This window comes from Cardiocondyla obscurior, linkage group LG11 (assembly GCF_019399895.1).
Source record: "Cardiocondyla obscurior isolate alpha-2009 linkage group LG11, Cobs3.1, whole genome shotgun sequence".
NCBI classification, from domain to species: Eukaryota; Metazoa; Arthropoda; class Insecta; order Hymenoptera; family Formicidae; genus Cardiocondyla; species Cardiocondyla obscurior.
Genome location: NC_091874.1, coordinates 6,331,679 through 6,346,054, shown reverse-complemented (window position 1 = coordinate 6,346,054; position 14,376 = coordinate 6,331,679). Strand labels below are relative to the sequence as shown.

Genomic DNA, 14,376 nt, shown 5'->3' with positions numbered 1-14,376 from the left:
CTTTCAAAAAATAGAAAAACAATAGGATGCAAGTGGATCTTTAAAAGAAAAAGAAACGCATGACAGGATTATTAAAGTGTAAAGCAAGACTAGTGGCACAAGGTTACAGCCAGAAATACGAAATAGACTATAATGAGATATTTGTACCAATAGTAAGAGCGACAACTCTGCGATTATTACTTAGCGTAGCATCGCAAAGAAGAATAAAAATGTATTATTACGACGTAAAAACTGCGTATCTTAATGCAAATCTATTTGAAGAAATTTATATGAAACAATCAAAAGGTTATAAGAGTATTTACGGTCTCAAGCAAGGAACTAGAGCATAAAACAATAAACTACATAACTCTATCATTAATTTAGGATTTTAACAAAGTACAATAGATGCATGTATATACACTAGAATAACAGAAGGTTTACAGTATATAGCGGTTTTTGTAGATGATATATTAATAGCAGACGCAGCAAAAGAAATAATATTACAAACAGCGCATAATTTAAATAACAAATATAAACTAGTAAATCTAAGTAAACTAACAAATTACCTTGGAATTAGGATAGAAAAAAATCATTAAGGCGTGTATTATATTGACCAAAAAACGATATTTGAAGCGACCTGACTACTTCGCGCAACTGAATGTCGGTCTAGCGAGCGAATGCCCGGGGCGCTCGTCGGGATGCAGGATTTGATTTGAGTAGGTCCGAAGAATGCGCCGAGACAAGAATTATTAAACAAAATAAGATAATTTATTAAGACGATAACACAGACGTGCGCTTAGCGAAACGCCGACAATATAATTAATTAATGCACAATCAATTAGGAGGCGTGCGATATAACAGAGTTCGCGGATGGACGCGTTGGGCTCGTAGAGTTACCGTACATGAATAGGATGCGTGCGCGATAAAAGAATTCGCGGATGGTCGCAAATACCCCACGATAGACAGGGTAGGTGTCGCGTATCGGTAGACGCGGTTATCGGCAAAAATCGCGGTCGAACACGGATCAATGGGAAATCCTTTCCGGTAGAATCGGCGGCACGCAGGACGCGGGCGCGGATCGACGGGCGTGGTTCGCGTGACAATAAGTAAAGGCGGGTAACTCTTGGTGCACAAAGAGCCGCTGTTCAGTAGGTGCGGTGACGGCGCGCGATGATAGATCTCGGTTCGGTAGGGATGAGCGATATCTCGATAGATCGCGATAGATCGAGGATCTTAGATGCACCTTGCCAAGTGTCGCTTAGCTGAGAATACTCGGCCGAGGCAGAGAACACTCCACTCCGAGAATCACGATGGTGCAAACAGGATTCGGTTGTCCGGCTTATTCGGATCACATACATAGGATCGAGAGTCCTCGAAGGAGGCGGAGTGTGCTCCACCCCACGAGCTAGTCGTGCGAACGGCTAAGTCGGATCAATCGGATTATGAGCGCTAAAAGTTCCTGGCCGAGACGAAGTTCGTTTCACCCCGTTTTTGTGCTCTCGGAGAAAAGGATCGGTGATCGTGTTCGCTCGACAGCAAACGGAAGAAGACGGTCCGTTGAGTCCCGACATCGCCTTTTTATATATAAAAAGGGATGACGCCGGGTTTCCAGAGCCCCGCGGGGTTCGTGACGTGTTCCGACGCGTGGCGCCAAGGCCCCGGGAAGCGGCGTGCTCGGAAACAACGAGCATCGACGTCGATGGCGCGGTTTGGCGGCGCTCGGAATACTTCGGCTAAGCTCGCGAATGGACTTAGCCGCGGAACGGCAGCGAGTACGCTGCCATTGTACATACTTCGCATTTACGGCGGTTTAAAATAATATTTGGAGCGCACCGCGCCCCGGGTCCCCGCCGGACGATGTTGTGTCCGGCGGCCCGCTGATGTCGTGACCGGAACGGTGCATCGCCGGGTGCACCGTTACATATTTAAAAAATTATAGAAAAATTCAGATTACAAGATGCAAAGGATTCAAGAATACCTATAGACACGGGATATTTAAAATTAATGAAAAATGAAGATTCTACTTAAGATAAGGATAACTTTCAAAATCTTATTAAAACCCTGTTATACAGGGTGTCTGGTTGAGTAGTGAGCATCGCTTAAGTATAGATAGATCTCGCGAATACAAATAGGAAAGCCCCGTACCATTTTTCAAAATTCGCATTAGTTTACGAGATATTAATTCTTAAAGTTCTTTTGTCGGCTCGCGTCGCTCGCACGTCGTCACCTCGTCTCGCTCGCGTTAAGTCGTATGCTAGAAGAATAAACCCCGCCTACTGGGCCGTCGGACTGCATGTAACACAAGCGAGGCGAGGCGACAACGCGCGAGCGACGCAAGCCGACGATATACGCGAGCGAGGCGAGGCGACGACGCGCGAGCGACGCGAGCCGACGATGCGCGACCGACGCGAGCCGACGATATACGCAAGCGACGCGAGCCGACGATATAGGTGAGCAAGGCGATACGACGACGCGCGAGCAAATTTATGTGAAGTTATCACATGAGCTATCGTTTCCGCATTACTTTATGAGGTAGATAGCTCAATGCGTTTTTTTTATGTGGTTTCCCCGGTTGGCCTAATCCACTGCACAACAGTTCAACGCAATAATTGTTCAAAGTGCCGACCTTGTGTTTGTAAACACAGCTCGGCTCTTCTCACAATTTGTTGCGTTGCCCTGTGTGCCATGTCCGGCGTGATCGTATTGAAGGCCGCTATATTAGCATCACGGACTTTGTGCAATGTACGATCACGCACATTTTCTGTTTGGGTTTTAATATGCCCCCAAATAAAATAATCCAGCACGTTCAGATCCGGCGAACGTGCTGGCCACGCAATAGGTCCCCCCCGTCCTATCCACCTATCAGCAAATTGATTGTCGAGTACTTGCCGTGCGCGACAAGAAAAGTGCGGTGGCGCTCCGTCTTGTTGGTATATGAGCTCTTGCCGAATTATTAATGGCACATCTTCCAGAAGAATTGGCAGGTTATTCTCTAAGAATTTTGCATATAATTCGCCATTTAAACGAGGCGGAAGAAAGTACGGTCCGATCTAATCATTTTAAATTACAATATCATTATTTTTATATTGGGTTTTACTGAGTAAGATTTTATATCGTGATACTTACTATTTTATTATCCACAATTCCCGCCCACACATTTAAGCTCCACCTAAATTGGAAGAAGGCTTTCCGTACTGCATGCGGATTTTCGTGTTGCCATAACACGTAGTTCTTGGAATTAAATATTTCATTAGGTGTAAATAGCGATTCGTCCGTCCACAATATTTTGTTCGGGAATAACGGATCCCGCCGACACTGCGCGAGGAATTCCAAATGGGTTTAATTAATAATTTATTAACAAAAAAGCGTAATTTAAATGTAAAAAAATAAAAATACATACCCTCACAAAAGTTTACGCGTTCTATTGTATCGCGCAAAAGAAGGTGTTGCACCCGCTGGTAATGGAACGGGTGCAACCCATCTTCCCGAACAACTTGGTGTATCAAATTTTTTGATACATGTAGAGCTTGTGCTGCTCGACGGACACTATTCCCGAATCTTCTTCAAACAAATTTAATATTTGTTCTTCGGTGCGGATATCTCGCCGCAGAGGACGATCAAATTGTAGTCTATCTACACCCACGCAACCTGTCTCTCTTAAACGTAGCACGCACTTTGCGATTGTATTCGCTGCAGGAAGCGCACGATTAGGAAATCTTGCTGCATATATTTCCCGTGCACCACGCGCACTTTTACCCGCGAGTCCGTAGCAAATAATTATTAGATTGAACGAACTTACCTTAAGTGAAGTTCGATCCTAATTATGTCCGTTGTCTCGTCCGGATGATTAAAACTATGTAGTCGTGCTTTTGCACGCTTTACGACAACAGTGTTCAAAAAACCCCCCAAAAGCAAAAGTGGCGCCGCGCCTCGCCCTAGTTTCACACTATGGGGCCCGGACGCCATGTCACTCATTAGTTCAAAGTGACAAATCGCAATTCAGTAGGGAGGGAAAAAACAAAAAGAAGAATGGGAGGGAAACTCATCCGGACGAGACAACGGACATAATTAGGATCGAACTTCACTTAAGGTAAGTTCGTTCAATCTAACAATTGTCCTTATGTCTCGTCCGGATGATTAAAACTATGTAGCTGTTCATAGAAGCGATTTGGCCTGAAACACAAAGGCTTAACAAGACTGAAAAAAGAAATTGTAAACACAATTAGAACGAAAGTCTATAATTAAAAATTTAAACAATATCTGAATATTATCTAAAATAACGGAAACGAAAACTTTCTGAGACATAACAGAGTTAATAAGACTAGACTCTAAGAATTATGCTAAACAAAACAAAAAACTAAGTGAGAAGTTCTGCTGAAAGAAAAAGAAATACGCAGACAAAATCACCTTAATAATTAGGAAACAATACTCTTAAAAACTATCAATCCAGTCTTAATATTAAAAGGAAAAAAAAGATAACATAAAAATTGAAAGGGTAATAAGTGAGAACCTAAAACTGCGCTTAAAATAAATTAAATGAATGCAAATTGTCAAAATAAACATTGACAAAATAAAATAAACCCTTTTTCTTTTTTTCTCTTCCCTTTTTACACTCTTTTTTCTTCTTCTTTTTTTTTTAAGGCAAAAGGACTGCATTGCTAAACTCCTCTGGATTAACAACTGGTCTATTATAGAATCTAGCAAAAACTCGGGAGCCACCCGTCCAGCCCGCTGCTTTCTTAATGACTTCGACTGCGACACCTTTCCTTGCAGCTAGTGAAGTGGACGCATGGCGCGTACTATGCGCTGAGAATATTGATATGTCAATATCACAATTTTTTAAAGCCTGCCGAATCCAACGGCTGATAGTTTGTAAAGTAACGGCTTTAAAAGGTTTATTGCAAGAGATGAACAGAGAATCGCAACCGAGAGGGCGGAGGTCCCTAGTTCTCTCTATATAATGCTCTAATATGCGGACTACACAGAGCTCTTCATGGTCGTTAAAGCGAGAGAAAGAAAATGATGGCTGATAGCGGTCGGGGGCTGTTGTTTTAATCCGGTCAGGAACTTGCACGGTTAATTGCCCATCTATTGTTATTTGAGACAGCCTCAAGGCTGCGATAGTCTGGACTCTTTGTCCCGTGGCCAAGGCGAGAAGAAGCACCAGCTTCTTTACCACTGTATTAAGCGGATGACCCTCGTAGGGATAAATAAGGCCCAGCTTCTCGATAACCGGAGCCGGATCCCACGTGACATCATATTTTGGCCTGGGAGGTCTGATTGATGCGAAGCCTCGGCAGAAACGTTTCAGCGCAGGATTTTGGCCAATCTCATTAATTGAGATTAAGGAGATTGCGGACCTCATCGTATTTAAAGACGAGTAGGATGAAACAGACCCTGCTTCCAAGGCCAGAAATTCCAGTAACTGTGTAAATGACGGCAAAAACAGTGGTACTTGACGTTGCTGGCAAAAATTCCACCAGAGACGCAGGGGGCGCGTGTATTGTCTCACGGTCGCCTCGGACAAAGAGTTCATTATGGTAGGTATGGCTGCAGACGGAGTTAGACAAAATCTAAAAGCCTCCCGGATACAATTCCGGCCGCCAGGGAAAGCGACCTCCACGATGTGTGATGACTCCTAAAAGGCGAAGAAAGTAGAGATTCACAAGGTGAAAATATAATCGGAGGTGAAATTAAATGACGCTGAAATAAAGGGAACCAGGCCTGAGATGGCCACCATGGAACTACTAGGGTTCCCTTTGTCCTTTCATCAATTATCTTCCTTAACACCCGTGGTATTAAAATAAAAGGAGAAAAGGCGTAAAAATTAATATTTGACCATGACAAAGTAAACGCGTCTACTGAAAAAGATCCCGGATCCAGAAACCATGAAACATAAGCTTCGCACTTAGTATTAAGTACAGAAGCGAAAATGTCCAGATCAAAGGGACCAAACTGGTTATCTATTCTTTGAAAAGCCCTAGACGATAGAGACCATTCCGTATCAGGATCTGTAATCCTTGATTCAGCATCAGCAACATAATTGTCTATTGACGCAATATAAGACGCAAACAAGTAAATATTGCGCTTTTCACACCACTGCCAAATCTGTCGAGAAATTTCGGACAGATGGGGGAATTGAATAGAACCAAATTTATTGATGTACGCTATTGCAGTGGTATTATCTATGCGAAGCAAAAGATTACAGTCACTGAGGTCACACGCGAAGCAAAGAATGGCGTTGAATGCGGCCTTGAGCTCTAACGCATTAATATGCAAACGTCTGTCTTCCTCGGACCACCACCCGTGTGCTTTTGATACTCCATACGCAGCACCCCAACCGTTGAGAGAAGCATCGGAAAAAATTTCTCTAACGAAATGTCCCGAGCGAATTGTATTTGAGAGGTCAGGCTTAGATAAAGTTCTGATCCACCAATTAAAGTCTGAACAAAGATGAGAGGGAATTTTCATGCGAGCAGAGTAGTTGTCATCGCAATCACGCAAGGCTAGAAACTTTGCGCGTTCGAACATCTTTGTATATAACAAACCGTACTGAACGGCCGGACAAATCGAAATTAGAGATCCGATCATGCTGGCAAAATCTCTCAAAGAGCATTCCGACCTAAGGGCCATGTCAGGTATAACTCTTAGTAACCTCTCTCGACGTTGCATAGGAATTGAAATAGATTGCTTGCAAGAATCAAAAACAAAGCCTAGATATTTACAGGTAGTTGATGGAATTAACTGAGATTTCTTATAATTAACACAGAAGCCTAAAGATGAGAGAAGGTTAATAGAGATGCTAACGTTGGTCTGACATTCTTCAAGAGATGAGCCAAGCAAAAGAAAATCATCTAAATAAATAACTAAATAGAGACCCTTTTGGCGCAGATAAGAAAGAACAGGACGCATAACCTTGGTAAAAATAAAAGGAGCAGTTGACAAGCCGAAGGGTAAAACATTATATTCGTACGTTGTCCCGCGCAGCTGAAAACGGAGGAACTTTCTATGATCCTCATGTATGGGCACCTGAAGATAGGCATCCTCAAGATCAATAGTGGCCATATAATACTCTGGTAGCATAAGGCGAATAACTGTACGCCAGTCCTCCAGTTTAAAGTGTGGAGGCTGAAGATAAACGTTTAACTCCTTTAAATTTAAAATAAAACGTTTTTCACCCGATGGCTTGTCAATTAAAAAGAAGGGGGATAAAAATTGGTCGGCGCAAGGTTCGACTCTCCTTACAGCATTCTTATGTAGAAGGCGTTCAACCTCTTTTTGACAAAAACCCTGCTCTGACTTAGAAAATTCCCTCTCCTTCAAAAAAGTTCTAGGCGGTGGAAGCGAGACGAAAGGCAGGCGATATCCTTGCACTGCCTCTAAAACAGTCTGGTCACTTGTGAGACCCTTCCATTTGTCTACGAAAAGACCTAGACGACCAGCCATATTTACCTTGTTCAGTGGTTGTGACGAGGGCGGGATCGAGATCGATGCGGTTGACGGCTCCTGGAATTCAAGGCTCCCGTTGAGCGAGCCGACGTGGGACGAACGGGAGCTCTCCTGTTTCCCTGGAACCGAGATCTAGCCGGTGTTTGCACAGTACGTTTCTGGGATTGTTGAAATGAAGATTGTCGAATAGGCTGCTGCGTCTTTTTCCCAATCTGAGGCATAACCTTGGCTATATCCCGACCCGTCTTTTCACACGCCTGGGCTGTCTTGAGGGTTTCCGCGAAGTTCTCACCAAACAGGAAATCGTCAATTTCAGCCGCCTCCGCAGCATTTTTGCCAATCAAATTAAGTGATGGTTTAGTGAAGGCTCTTCTGGCAATTGATGGCGAGTAATTGCATGCCTTCGGAGAATAAACTTAAAGACGAACGAGCCTCCTCGCCTAGCTGCTGTAAAACTTCCGCCTTAAGAAGGATAGAAATGCCCGTGCCAAAAGCGTTAATGGCAGCTCCCACCTGAGTCTGAGAGCGGACTTGGTATTCATCTCGCTTGAGCACGGACGGTGCTAGGACAGAAATAAGCTCTTTGTTGAGCTTTGGTGGAGACAATATATCGAGATCTCCCCTGGTTTCAAGTTTAGTCAACAGATTAGACAAAGCTTCTTCCGAAAGGCCCATACGAGCTTTGGATTTGATAGACTTCAGCATCGCTGGGTTCCAGGCAGAGGAGGGTGCCGGATCCTTGTCTGCCTCGAATAATTTAGAAACCACGGCCTGGGCTTCTAAGACAATATCGGGCTCTGGGATCTCTAGAGAAGTATGTTCTATCCCTTTCTCCATAACAGCCATAGAGTCCGGGGGAGAGAAGAGCCAATTACCTCCACAAATTCGGAATTATCTGAAAACGATGAAAAAATAGAAAACGGCAGTCGGTTATGTCCACTCTTTATCACGCTTGAATGCATGGGTCGACAAGTGGACATACCTGGTTCAGAGCCCCGGTCCTTTTGCGCGACCGTCTGCGTTTCTATAGCCGGCTCACCGGCCTGGCTCATCGACTCTGGCGACAATAAAGTCTGGTCCCCCTGCTCGGATGAAGCCACGGAGGGCGATCTAACCTCTACACGGCTCTTTCTTAGGCCTTCTAAAAGATTTTGTACCTGCTCAAGAATCTGGGTACAGGGATTCCGAGCAGCGCTTTTAGCCCTTGAGACAGATGGGCATCCTGCCGCATTTTCTTTATTCGAGAAATCCATTTCTCTAGTATGCGAGCTTTCGCGTGACTTCCTGACTCGGACAGGGGAATAATCCCGAGACCGATGTTTATGTTTGACCGACTTATGCTTATGAGACCTGTGTTTCGACATGCTTTCTGAAAACTAAAGAAAAAACTGACAAACTGAAAAGTGAAAAAACCAAGAAATTTAACCGAACACGTGTTGCAGACAAGAACGAACAGAACACAATGAGTGACATGGCGTCCGGGCCTCATAGTGTGAAACTAAGGCAAGGCGCGGCGCCAGTTTCGTTTTTGGGGGGTTTTTTGAACACTGTTGTCGTAAAGCGTGCAAAAGCACGACTACATAGTTTTAATCAAGCGGACGAGACATAAGGACATAATCATATTTGTATATTCATTCCACGTGAACTTCATTTTCGCGGACGATGTAACAGTACGACAATGCTTAGAGTCAAGACAAGAAAGCACATGTTTTATCGTGATAAAACATTTGAAAATCGGAAACATCGTGCGTGCTGCTTCAGTAACAAAACGTCGGTGTTATAACTATCTGTTAACATTTCAATATATGTCGATAAGTAGGTAAAAATAACTGATATGCGAAAAATGATAACCATTGTCGTACTGTTTTATCGTTCACGAAAATGAGATACACGTACAGTGAATACACGAATACGAAAATTTGTTACGAAATTGCGGGTGAAAATGCGCGTGCCGCACAGACGATTTATGCGGCAAGATTTCCCAACCGCGCGCTTCTTTCCGCGAACACAATCGCGAAGTGCGTGCGACGTTCGCGACAAACAGGATGCGTAGGTGTGGATCGGCTACACCTTGATTGTTCTCTGCGGTGAGATGTCCGCACTGAGGAACCAATCATAGATGTTTAAAAAAAATTTGGAAAATGGTATCCGTCGAGTAGCGCAAGCTCTTTATGTATAAAAAAAAATTTGATACATCAAGTTATATGGGAAGATGGATTGCACCCGTTCCATTACCAGCGGGTGCAATACCTTCTTTTGCGCGATACAATAGAACGCGTAAACTTTTGTGAGAGTGTGAATTTTTATTTTTTTAAGTTTAAATTACGCTTTTTTGTAAATAAATTATTAATTAAACCTATTTAGGATTCCTCGCACAGTGTCGGCGAGATCCGTTAATACCAAATAAAATATTGTAGAAAGATGAAGCATTATTTACCCTGAATGGAATCTTTAATTCGAAAAATTACGTTTTATAGCAACATGAAAATCCTCATGCAGTGCGGGAAACCTTATTTCAATTGAGGTGGAAATTAAATGTGTGGGCGGAAGTTGTAGATAATAGTAGTAAGAAATAAAGTATCATGATATAAAACCTCGTTTACTAAAAACCGATATAAGATTCGTAATAATGTAATTTGCAATTTTTAGATCACGCCGTACTTTCTTCAACCTTATTTAAATAGTGAATAACAATCAATTTGCAGATAGGTGGATAAGACAGGGGGGGGGAGGCCCATTGCGTGGCCAGCACGTTCACCGGATCTAAACGTGCTGGATTATTTTATTTGGGAGCATATTAAAAAATTGTGAGAAGAGCCGAGCTGTGTTTACAAACACAAGGTCGGCACTTTGAACAATTGTTGCGTTGAGCTGTTGTGCAGTGGATTAGGCCTACCGGGGAAACCACATAAAAAAAAACGAATTGAGCTATCTATCTCATAAGGTAATGCGGAAACGATAGCTTATGTGATAACTTCACATAAATTTGCTCGCGCGTCGTCGTATCGCCTTGCTCATCTATATCGTCGGCTCGCGTTGCTCGCGTATATCGTCGGCTCGCGCGTCGTCGCCTCGCCTCGCTTGCGTTACATGTAGTCCGACGGCCCAGTAGGCGGGGTTTAATCTTCTAGCATACGACTTAACGCGAGCGAGACGAGGCGACGACGTGCGAGCGATGCGAGCAGACGAAAAAACTTTAAGAATTAATATCTCGTAAACTAATGCGAATTTTGAAAAATGGTACGGGGCTTTCCTATTTGTATTCGCGAGATCTATCTATACTTAAGCGATGCTCACTACTCAACCAGACACCCTGTATGTAGCAATTCACATCCAACCAAACATAGTGGCATCCATATCGCTACTCACTAGCAAATCTACGGAAGTGTCACTCTCCGATCTTTATGAAATTTGGATATGTTATAGTACATGAAAAACTATGGGACACGTATTTTTTTTTCTGCGATAGCTCATATTTTGGAGATAAAATAATCCCTCAAAGATGGAGAGGTAAAATGAAAAAATTGCGAGATCTTTGTGTTGTGATTTTAATGGTTTATAATAAAGGAAGATCTTAACTCAATGAGAGTTTAGTGCGAACTGATTTATTAAATTAAGATTAAAATATACATAACAAAGGGTTCCTATAGCTATGTTATCTAACAATACTACGGGTTATTAGTTTAGTCTGTTTTATCAACTGTCTATATTCAACACTTTGAGATCAGTGAAGCGATTTAAATGACTTTTGGTATAAAAGTATCTTTCGATAGAAGACTACAATCGCCCTAGGTGTGTTGAAAGGAAAGTGAAAATTAGGGGGTAAATTACCCCTAAAGTGACCTAATGTGAACATTTTTGTTAGAACGCCTCCTCCGCAGATAGTTCGCGGCGTCGCCACAATGCGGCGTTTATTAACAATATTAATAATTACCATGTATGCAATACATTAAAAAAATAACTTAATTGTCAAATTTTACTTTGATCAGATCAAAACTGATTTTTGCAACAAGAAGAATGTCAGTTTAGGGGTTGTTTACTTCCTAATTTTTACTTGCCTTTCAACACACCTAGGGCAATTGTTGCCTTCTATTAAAAGATACTTTTATATCAAAAATCATTTAAATCGCTTCACTGATCTCAAAGATATCGCAATTTTTCCATTTTACCCCTTCATCTTTGGGGAGTCGTTTTACTCCCAAAATATGAGTTACTGCAGATAAAAAAAAATACGTGTCCCTTAGTTGTTCATGTACTATAACATATCTAAATGTCATAAAGATCGGAGAGTGACACTTCCGTAGGTTTACTTGTTAGTCAAAAAATCAAACTGTCAACTTAAATCGATTGGACAAAAACCAAAAAAACCGTCAAATATTTAAAGAAATCTAAAGAAATTAAATTAAAATTAACAAACAATGATAAAGGACTAAAAGTATATGCAGATGCCGACTGGGAGAAAGATAGTGTATCCAAAAATGTATAAGGCAAATCTAACTTTAAAGTGCGTTTTTACTTTTTTTTACAATTAAATGTGGGCCGCTATGAATATTTCTTAAATTTATTTAATATCCACCCCTACACGTGTAAAAAGTTTCATAATTTTCTAAATTTTCCACTTTATGATGTTCCCATGTAATAATATTTTTAATATATTTTTTTTACATTTATATTAAAAATAAATTAATTTTAATCTGAAAATATTTATTCTTGGTACTTATTGATGCTATGGTATAATATAGCATTAAAGATAAAATACTTAACGCATATTTGTAAATATTTTTGTAAAAATTAATTTTTTAAAAATATGTACCTGTTTTTAAAGTTAATTAATGAATAACGCGGCGATTGGAATGAGAAAAATAAACACAAAACACTCTTAAAAAATCACTTGATGGTTTATTATAAACTTAATAATAATGTTACACTTAAATCCGTCACGCACGGACAGAATATTGAGAAGAAAATGCGATAGCACGCAGATCACAAAAAAAGAAACGTTCATCGGATGCGAGAATGCGCATACGACCGACACGATAACTTCACACGCGGTTGCACGCGTACTTGATTTTAGCAGAACGAAGGAATCGTCGAGCGAAGCTGTCAATGCGACGGATTCTAGATTACGATTGACTACGCTCTCCTGACTGTTGCTAGGCTCATTTTCCTATGCCTTTGTTTGCAAAGGAGCATATGGTTATGAGAAGGCCCGAATTTTAAGAAAATCGGGTGTCAATTGATGAATCGCCTGCGTGACTAGATAAGATGCAAAATTGAAATTGAATTAAACAGTCCGGCAACAGTCAAGGGTAATAAAATTAACCTGTATCGTATGAAGCGGATGTATCGCGTTGCGCTTATAATGAGCTCGAGAAGTTTCGAACTCATAATGTTTTTTTTTTTAATGCTTATATTTTAAACAGTAGGCTTTGTTAAATTTTTTAAGATAAATTTGTTGATTTGTTGCTTATTATTTTTTTAAGAAATGTATTACTTGCCTTATAAACGATGAGAAGGTGAGATCTACTGCAGAATTTACCATAATTGGAAAACATACACATATGTTACAATAAAATAGATCCCAATATCCAATATCATGATACATCCATGCGACGTGTATAATTATTAATTTTATCATGCCTATTACCCAAATAGCCACAAGACATAGAATGTTGCGGAAAGTTTTTTGATACTCTGTTTTTATACCCAATGCTTCTAAAGTATTGTCTGCTATGTTATTCCTCTTAATTATTTTAGTCATATTCTTCAAATATTGAAATTTATTAACAGATTAGTAAATTTGATAAATAATTTTATTCTAAATTATATTACTCAAAAAACACATATGTAATTATTTATTTAATAAATCTTTATGTAATTCACAAGCAAAATGTAAAAACTTTATGCCATACATATTGCAAAATTAATTAAATAATAGTATTTTAATAACTTATTACGCGGTTTATTAATGTAATTTTTTTGTAATTTTTGTTTTACATTAACTTAACATATGAAATGTTATTACATACCTCTGATTTCCACCAAAACAGAAGTATAGCCATTATGGCAACTAAGATATTGACTCCCATGACAAAATAAAATATCATAAATTGTTTAATGAGTAGTTTATGGAAAATATTAATTTCTTTGTACAACAAAACAAAATATCCAGTCAACATTGAGAGGACGTAAGAAATACTTAGAAAATATCGTGGACGATTTATAGGTATTTCAAATATGCCCATGCAAAAAATACAATTAAGCCATATAATAGGCATAACTGCCTGCTTCAAATTTTTTACGTTAGCCATCGTTATAAAATGATTATCCTAAATTGATTAATTTATTTGATAATTAGATAAATACAAATATAGATATATTTCTTTTATTTATATTCAATTTATACAGGGTGTCCGGGATCAAGTAAAAAAGTTTTTAATAGCAGGTAGGGCTTCTGAAGATAAATAAAAAAATCCTATACCAATTTGCAATTTGAAGGTTAAAAATCGAGATAAAAATATTTAAAGATTTGACGCCCTTGTGTGAGTAAGAACGCGCCGTTTAAAGCTACTGAGACGTTGGTGGACCCAGAGATGTGGTCTATCTTACTCTATTCACAAAGATTTGAATAATCTATGAATCTCTGTGAATAAAGTGAGATAGACCACACCTCTGGGTCCACCAACGTCTCAATAGCTTCAAACGGCGCGCTCTTACTTGCACGGGAACGTCAAATCTTTAAATATTTTTATCTTAATTATTAACCCCCAATTGCAAAATAGTATAGGATTTTTCTATATATCTTCAGAAGCCCTACCTACCATTAAAAACTTTTTTACTTAATCGCAGGCACCCTGTAAATTTAGAATTTATATTAAATAGTATTGTATTATAATATTTGTTAATAAATTTACATTAGTATCGGTCCACAATTTTGCTTTAAATAAA

General features: G+C 40.1%; 2 protein-coding genes across 2 annotated transcripts; both read right to left on the bottom strand.

Annotated features, from left to right (window-relative positions):
- Positions 1 to 2,576: 2,576 nt before the first annotated feature.
- LOC139106676 (uncharacterized) lies at positions 2,577 to 3,945 on the bottom strand. Its single transcript, XM_070663615.1, has 4 exons — positions 3,779 to 3,945; positions 3,654 to 3,669; positions 3,106 to 3,294; positions 2,577 to 3,029 (listed from the first exon to the last, which is right to left on the bottom strand). The coding sequence occupies exons 1-4, from the start codon at positions 3,943 to 3,945 to the stop codon at positions 2,577 to 2,579; spliced, it is 825 nt and encodes a 274-aa protein (XP_070519716.1).
- Positions 3,946 to 4,515: 570 nt separating this feature from the next.
- On the bottom strand, positions 4,516 to 7,425 carry LOC139106675 (uncharacterized). The gene is made up of 3 exons (XM_070663614.1): positions 7,225 to 7,425; positions 5,842 to 7,107; positions 4,516 to 5,617 (listed from the first exon to the last, which is right to left on the bottom strand). Exons 1-3 carry the CDS (start codon positions 7,423 to 7,425, stop codon positions 4,616 to 4,618), a joined length of 2,469 nt encoding a protein of 822 aa, XP_070519715.1. The 3' UTR covers positions 4,516 to 4,615.
- Between the last annotated feature and the right edge of the window lie 6,951 nt (positions 7,426 to 14,376).

Coding starts and splice junctions, on each gene's coding strand:
- LOC139106676 (XM_070663615.1), bottom strand. CDS start 3,945: ATGGCGTCCGGGCCCCATAGTGTGAAACTAGGGCGAGGCGCGGCGCCA. Junction 3,030..3,105: donor GAATTGTGGATAATAAAATA/GTAAGTATCACG, acceptor TAAAATGATTAG/ATCGGACCGTACTTTCTTCC.
- LOC139106675 (XM_070663614.1), bottom strand. CDS start 7,425: ATGGCTGGTCGTCTAGGTCTTTTCGTAGACAAATGGAAGGGTCTCACA. Junction 7,108..7,224: donor GCCTTCTACATAAGAATGCT/GTAAGGAGAGTC, acceptor GTTTATCTTCAG/CCTCCACACTTTAAACTGGA. Junction 5,618..5,841: donor TGGATCCGGGATCTTTTTCA/GTAGACGCGTTT, acceptor TTCGCCTTTTAG/GAGTCATCACACATCGTGGA.